The 8,261-nt window shown below is 50.7% G+C and overlaps 1 protein-coding gene across 1 annotated transcript; it reads left to right on the forward strand.

The window, feature by feature from the left end:
- The first annotated feature begins 2,285 nt into the window (after positions 1-2,285).
- Positions 2,286-2,964, forward strand: LOC119130797 (lactadherin-like). Its single transcript, XM_037264730.1, has 3 exons — positions 2,286-2,367; positions 2,523-2,654; positions 2,720-2,964. Exons 1-3 carry the CDS (start codon positions 2,343-2,345, stop codon positions 2,962-2,964), a joined length of 402 nt encoding a protein of 133 aa, XP_037120625.1. The 5' UTR covers positions 2,286-2,342.
- The last annotated feature ends 5,297 nt before the right edge of the window (positions 2,965-8,261 follow it).

Genomic DNA, 8,261 nt, shown 5'->3' on the forward strand with positions numbered 1-8,261 from the left:
GCAGCAACCTGCTCGGCAACACCGACTCGCAGGAACACACGTTCATACAAGGTAGGCTGTCCACCGTGTAATGTGCTTGATGAAAGAATCCATGCAGAAGAAAGTGAAATTGAGAGACCACCGACTCACATCAACCTTTTGCCAAGTTTCTTTCATTCCAAAGAAAAGACCAAAAATAAGCTTGTGGCCCCCACCGACAAGAACATGACCCAGACGTCCCCCACACTTCATTATGGTTAAGCGTTTCGCACATGCACCTTTAAGATGTTTCAGCCTCGTGTTCCATGTTTACCTTTGACCCAAAGGTCTTCTGCCAAATGCTTCCTCTTTGTGGTTGGACGCCAACGACACCATGTTTGAAGACGGCAGCAAGCAGCCTGACCAATCCTCACCGAGTTCCGTCCAGTTGGCCGCAAGTGGGTCTAAAACCTGGCCGGAAAATGTTCATTTCCGTGGAGGAACGGAGGAGCGCTGAGCGTCTGTGGTCTCCTTCCAGGTAACCCTGGTGATCCATCCGGCCGACGCTGCAACTCCTTATTCAGTGGCAAGTGCGGCCGGGAAGTTGGCGATTGCGAGAAGAAGCGCGGCTACGTCTGCAAGAGAAGAGGTAAATCAAGATGCTTGACCGATTCTCCCCAACATGTGTCGTTAGCTGAGAGGACTGAAGTGGCAATTGTTAGGTTTTTTTGTCTGATGTCAGTGCTGATGCAGGTGACGCAATTGGCTGAAACCGAATGAAGGCGTGGTCCGCTTGTTTGTCACATATCCTGATTTCTCCAAATGCTGAAGAATACAAAAAACATGGCGCTGTTACATCAGAATCATCCCGAAATGTGTCCTCAGTCGTTCAGACATGTGAATGGATCAAAGGGTGGCGCCGCTTCAGCTCCAACTGCTACAAGAAGATGGAGACCACCAACGGTTGGGTGGGGGCTCATTACGATTGCGTCTGGGATGGCGGCGACCTGGTTTCCATCACCTTGCCATACGAGGAAATCTTTGTGAAGAAGCAAATGGGCGACAAGCCGTTCCGGATCGGACTCTTCAATCTGGTGAGACGGAAGCGCAAGCAGGCGGCTGTTGGCTTGCTACTGGTAGTTGACTGACAATGGGTTTGGACTCGGCAGAAGACTCTGGTGTCAGTTTTTTGAAGCGGGAGAAAAGAAGCTGACTTGGTCCAACACCGCTGTGATGCCGACCTACGCCAACTGGTACTCAGGTCAAGACGGAAGGTAAGAAGGTCCCTTCTTTGTGCTCTTTCATTGACAGGTGGGACACACAGCGAGATTATGGAACCCGTCTGCAAAACTTGAGAGAGCGCACACATCGACGAGAAAGGAGGGAAAAGCCTTCAAATTGGCACGTTTGTCGGATGTGTCTCTCGCTTTTCACGACTTCTCCCGACAGTGCCAACGTGGGTTCCTGCGCGTACATCAACCAAGGTGTGCACTACAGCAGTCAGCCTAGAAATTGGAGACATGGCTCTTGCGGATCGTCATTGGCGTACATGTGTGAGCGGTCGCGGTGTATCTTTCCTCCCCCCCCCCTCGAAAGAAGCCGGCAGTGCGTAGAGCACCAACAAGAATGTTTCAAACTCTTGTTGCACATTTTACCATTTACTTGCAAAGGTCTGTACATTTTTCATCCGAGCGCTCCCTCTCTGTGGTTGGGCGTCAACAAAAACAACACGAAAGACGGCAGCGGGTGGACTGACGGATCCCCGTTTGGTTACATCGTCATGGACGGAGGTGGCTCAAAAACCCAACCGATGTTTGTCTGCGACGTTGCGGAGGCACGGAGCTGAGCATCTGTCGTCTCCTTCCAGATGACCCCGGTGACCTCTCTGGTGCGTCCTGTCTTTCCTTACTCACAAGCAACGTCCGCTGGAAGTTTGACGATTGCCGGAAGAAGAGAGGCTACATCTGCAAGAAAAGAGGTAAGACATGGCGACGCTCGGCCGATTCTCACAACGGGCCGACTCGCGTCTTTTGCTTTTGTCTTGCAGGAAACACATTTAAGGAGATCCTTTTTCTGCAAAAAACGTTCTGTTGACCTCGTATGTGAGGCTGAGAGTGAGAAGCAAAGCCACATCAGCATCCAGTCCGCCTTTTACGGTCGGCGGAGTGACGACGTTTGCCAGGAGGACAGCGACTCATACGACGAATACTCATTCGACGACGACTCATTCAACGACAGTTTGAGCTGAGAATCCACCATTTTGATGGTTCCAATTAAGGCCTACCTCTGAAGGCTCATTCAGCGTGTCTCCAAACAGCCAGCAAAAATGCCACATTGAGCTTTTGAAGGACCAGTCCTGCCCTGCCACCTACAAATATCTGCAGATGGTCTATAGCTGTGAACAGAAAGGTGGGATTCACGTCTCGTGATCTTCCACTCTGCACTGAATCTAGGACTCTTCAAATTCCCAAAAAACAATGCAAGGAGTCCCACAAGGGGTTTGACGGCCAGATTTTTTTTTTAATCGTCCGTTCCAAATTAAAATGACTTTTGGCTGTCCTCAGTATGTCTCGATAGTCTGGGCATCGCCGACGGCAGCGTTGCAGACTCTTCCTTCAAAGCCTCCTCAATGAAAGACGCCACCCCAGAAAAAGCCCGCCTCAACGGGGAGTCCTGCTGGAAGCCGTCAAGAAATCGTACGTAGAAAATTGACCGCTTGGCACTTTGGTCTCCTGAGGTTTGGAATGTCTGCCTCCTCCAGCCGTCGGCAGCTGGATCCTGGTGAACCTCGGCTACAATAGAAAGGTGACGGCGATCGTGACCCAGGGGTGTGATAGCAACAATACTCGCTCCTGGGACATCAAACTTGAGATGAGACTGAGCGTTGATAGGAGGAAGTGGACCAAACACCCGGACGGAAAGGTGAGCGCGGGGGGGCCAATCAAGTCGACTGTGACCGCATCCTTCAATATTGTCACAACAAACAAGGAAACATTCCATTTCTAGTTCATCGGCGGTGGGACTCATCTGCTTGAGACGCCCGCAATTGCTCAGTACGTCTGCATCCTGCCGCTGGAAAATTGTCCAGAATTTGGCCTCCGCTTCGACATCTTGGGATGCGCACATGAGGGTGAGCAACACAATCTGCCGCTTTGGTTGCCGAAAACAACAATCCCAAAACATGCCACGAACTCTCGCCTTTTGTCCGACAGATGAGACGACCTGTGCCGGAAAGTTCAACAGCCTCCGCTTCACCGATTCGATGACATGAGTCACGCTTGACACAATGTTTCATGACCGCCTGTCGTCAATTTCACAACATGTGTGTGTCTTCTGCAGGTTCTACTGTCCGCCCGGGTGTGACAAAGAGGAACACTTTGTCTTCGGAACGATGGTCTACTCTGCGGTACGGGATTGCCTGACCCCACCGGTGGACTTCTTGTCTGTGACTGCAACTATGTGTAAATGCAGGACTCGCACATCTGCGCGGCCGCTATTCACGCTGGAGTCATTCAGAACAACATCGGAGGAGATTGCATTGTGATGAGCGCTCCCAAGCAGCACGTTTACTTGGGCTCCACCGGGAACGGGAGCACCTCCAGACAGTGAGTGGCCAACTTTCACAGAGAAGTCCCATGAAGAGCAACCGACTAATTATCACTTTACTATTTCCAGTTTGAACGACCCACTGGGTGTGTCTTTTATGTTTGCGTACAGGGGTGAGTTAAAAAACGTTTTAGGTCACGCCAACTGTCATGACGACTAAAACTGACACAGGGTCTCGCCTGCAGAGCCCAGATGCTCGGCACCTGACTGGGAGGAGTTTGCGGGGTTCTGCTACAAACATTTTGACGATGAAATGAACTGGGCTGATGCTCAACGGGTCTGCCGTGGTATTGGTGCCAAACTGGTGTCCATCCGCACCGAGGTGGAGCAGGCGTGGGTGAAAGTGCCTCTAACATTGGTGCGCATCCCAACCTTAAATTTCCAACAGTCTCCGTAGAACGACTCGATGGGTGCAATATCTGAGAACCGGATGAGAGCTCTGTTCCCATCCGTTCCTGCAGAAACCAGCGACATGTGGACCGAACTGAACGACCTGGTGCTTCCCGGCACGTTCGTGTGGTCTTTTCAACCTATATTCAATTGAATACACGACAAAGACAACATATTTAATGCTCAAACTCATAAACTTTATTTTATTTTTCAAATAATAATTAACTTTGAATTTCATGGCTGCAACACGTGCAGTAGAAGTTAGGAAAGAGCATGTTTACCACTACGTTACATCACCTTTCCTTTTGATAACACTCAATAAACATTTTTGGAAGAGAGGAGACTAATTCTCTTAGCTTCTCATGTGGAATTCTTTCCCATTCTTGCTTGATGAACCGCATCAGTTGTTCAACAGTCCGGGGTCTTCCCTGTCGTAATTTATGCTTCATAATGCACCACACATATTCAATAGGAGACAGGTCTGGACTGCAAGCGGGCCAGGGAAGAACCTGGACTCTTTTACTTCGAAGCAGCGCTGTTGTAACACGTGCAGAATGTGGCTTGGCATTAAATAAGCAGCGGCGTCCATGAAAAAGACGTCGCTTGGACGGCAGCATATGGGCAGCATATGTTGCTCCAAAATCTGTATGTACTTTTCAGCATTTGTGTTGCGTTCACAGGAATGTAAGTCACCCATGCCATGGGAACTAATGCACCCCCATACCATCACAGATGTTGGCTTTTGAACTTTGCGTTGATAACAGTCCGGATGGTCCGCTTCCTCTTTGGTCCGAAGGACACAACATCCAGTGTTTCCAAAAACAATTTGAAAAGTGGACTCATCAGACCACAAGACACTTTTTCATTGTGCATCAGTCCATTTTACATGAGCTCAGGCCCAGAGAACCCGGTGGTGTTTCTGGGTGTTGTTCATAAACGGGTTTTGCTTTGCATGGTAGAGTTTTAACCCGCACTTACTGATGTAGTGAGGAACTGTATTTACTGACAGTGGTTTTCTGAAGTTTTCCTGAGCCCATTTGGTGATATCCTTTACACACTCATGTCAGTTTTTAAGGTAGTGCCGTCTGAGGGACCGAAGGTCACGGTCATTCAGTCTTGGTTTCTGGCCGTGGCACTTACGTGCAGTGATTTCACCAGATTCTCTGAAACATTTGATGATATTATAGATCGTAGATGTTGAAAACCCTAAATTCCTTGCAATTTCGCTTTGAGAAATGTTGTTCTTAAACTGTTCAACTATTTTCTCACGCAGTGGTGGACAAAGTGGTTGCGCGCGGTCGTTCCGATCGGCCATTGCGAGCGGTTATTGCCGTCCTGTTGGAGCGTCGCTGCGGGAATGTCACCCTCCGGCCAAAGCCCAAAAGTCAATGAATGGGCCTTCGCACTTTGTGCAATTTCAACCGAGAGGAAGTGTGCAGCTTTGGAGCGTCCGTTGCGCGCAGCCGTTGCGATCCGCGACAGCACGCGGCAGTTCCAATCGGCCATCGCGCACGGTCGTTGCGCGCGGCAATTCCGATCGGCCATTGCGGTTTCAACTGAGAGGAAGTGTACGCCTTTGGAGCGGCCGTTGCGCGCGGCCGTTCCGATTGGCCATTGCGCGCGGCCGTTCCGATCGGCCGTTCCGATCGGCCATTGCGCGCGGTCGTTGCGTGCGGCCGTTCCGATTGGCCATTGCGTGCAGCCGTAGCAATCGGCCATTTTGCGCGGTCGTTGCACGCGGCCGTTGCGATCGGCCATTGCGCGCGGCCGTTCTCATCGGTCATTATGCGTGGTCGTTCTGCGCCGCCGTTTGGATCGGCCATTGCGTGCAGCCGTTGCGTGCAGCCGTTGCAATCGGCCATTGCGTACGGTCGTTGCGCGCGGCCGTTCCGATCCGACCATGCGGTCCGACCACGCAACTGTAACGCGCCGGACTCATTATTGTCATAGCGACGTTGCAGACACTTGTAGAAATAATTAGAAATTTAGGTTGATCTCCAGGCTGGAGAGGCTGATTTTTCGTCATTTCCGTCCCACCGCGCAACCGCAGCATGTCGTACGCATTATTGTGACAGCGCCGTCAAAGACACGAGACTGATTTTTCGTCATTTCTGCCCGACCGGGGAACCGCAGCGCGACGCGACGCCCGAATGCACCTCCACGCGGTTGGCTTGACTTTTTTCAGCTTCATTGGTCGGACTTTGTGCATTTTGCAAGAGGATGGAAGGGGAGGTTTTCAGCGGCCTACCGGCCAACGCCCAAAAGTGAATAAATGGGCCTTCGCACTTTGTGCAGTTTCAACTGAGAGGAAGTGTGCGCGCGGCCGTTGCGATCGGCCATTGTGCGCGGCCGTTCCGATCGGCCATTGTGCGCGGTCGTTGCGCACGGCAAATTCGAGCGGCCATTGCAGTTTCAACCGACAGGAAGTGTGCAGCTTTGGAGCGGCCGTTGCGTGCGGCCGTTGCGATCGGCCATTGCGCGCGGCCGTTCCGATCGGCCATTGCGCACGGTCGTTGCGCGCGGCCGTTCTGATCGGCCATTGTTTGCGGCCGTTGTAATCGGCCATTGCGTGCAGTCGCTGCCCGCGGCTGTTTTGATCGACCATTGCGTGCGGACTTTGCAATCGAACATTGCGCGCCGTCGTTGCGTGCGGCCGTTCCGATCCGACCACGCGGTCCGTCCACGCAACTGTAACTCACCGGACTCATTAATGAGTCTATTATTGTGGACTCATTATTGTGACGGCCGCCGCCTCCCACCGGCCGTCCGAGGATGCTGCCTCTTCCCCGGACGAGCCATTTACGCACGCCCGCTGTCTTTCTCCGGAGCCTAAGTTCGGCTCAGGGTAGGCTGCCTCCTCCCGCCGGCCGTCCGAGGATGCTGCCTCTTCCCCGGACGAGCGTTTTACGCACGCCCGCTATCTTGCCCTGGAGCCTCAGTTCCACTAACGGGAGGCTAAGTTCCTCCCGTGACGGCCGCCGCCTCCCGCCGGCCGTCCGAGGATGCTGCCTCATCCCTGGACGAGCCTTTTACGCACGCCCGCTGTCATTCTCCGGAGCCTAAATTCGGCTCAGGGGAAGCTGCCTCCTCCCGCCGGCCGTCTGAGAATGCTGCCTCTTCCCCGGGCGAGCCTTTTACGCACGCCTGCTGTCTTTCTCCGGAGCCTCAGTTCCACTCATCGGCGGCGGGCCGAAGCTCGCTAGAGGCTTTTGTTAGTTAAATGATTGATCTGGTTGTAGGGAGGATGTGATCTTTTAATATGACCTACATAGATTTTATATTAACACATTTCTGATTGTTGGGTTCACCCAAAAGATTCGTTCAAACGAATCGTTCAATGAATCCCCCCAATCCTACCCCCCCCTCACACACACACACACACACACATCAAACAATACAACCACACAACCCCGCCAAATTATTATATATAATAATAATTGGCTCGGGTAATTTACACATTTCTTTCTATAATTCAACACTTACACACTGATCCGTTGGCAACAGTCTCTCACCCGGTCGTGAACGGGAAATTGCGTCACTGACTCGTTCATGAACGGGAAATTACGTCACTGACTCGTAAAGTCCCTCCTGCATCTATCGCTCGCTGGCGCTGCTGATTGGTCGTTCGCGAAGATTCACGAGTGAGTGACAGACAGCATTGCCGCTATGCCATTGCCAGCCGACACACTTTATGCCGACATTGATGTTTTAATTTTGTTTTTGTTGGCTTGTAGTTGATGGTGTTATTATATATCGAATGTGTTTGTGTTTGATTAAAAGGTTGAAAAAAAAAACGTTATGCCAACATTTGTTAATTTTGGGGACACCAACTCATATAACAACGTAAAACACATATACATATTGTCATATAAAGCAGTTAACCAAATGTCTGATTTTTATGTTTTGATTGGCGAATATAAAAACAAGGAATAAAACACCAGACACGTTATAACTTAAATGTTTATTAAAATGATAATAATAATAATAATACTAAAAATAATAATAATAATAATAATAAAAGTATATCTCAAACCAGCAATCTAATGTGAAACTGCAGTCGAAATCTACATTCTGGTTTACATAGTTCACGCCAGGAGACGCAACACGTCCACTGACTGATCCGTTGATGCACAGGAAGGCAGTTCACTCATTGACTCGTTAGCGAATGGGAAAGCCAGGATTCGTTCCCTCACTGATCCGTTCTCACGGTGAACTGGAAATGCGATTTACTCAGTGAGTGATTCGCTCAGTGAGTGATTCACTTAGTGAGTGATGCACTCAGTGAGTGATTCGTTCACTCACAGATT

The sequence above is a fragment of the Syngnathus acus genome, chromosome 11, assembly GCF_901709675.1.
Source record: "Syngnathus acus chromosome 11, fSynAcu1.2, whole genome shotgun sequence".
In the NCBI taxonomy this organism is placed as follows: Eukaryota; Metazoa; Chordata; class Actinopteri; order Syngnathiformes; family Syngnathidae; genus Syngnathus; species Syngnathus acus.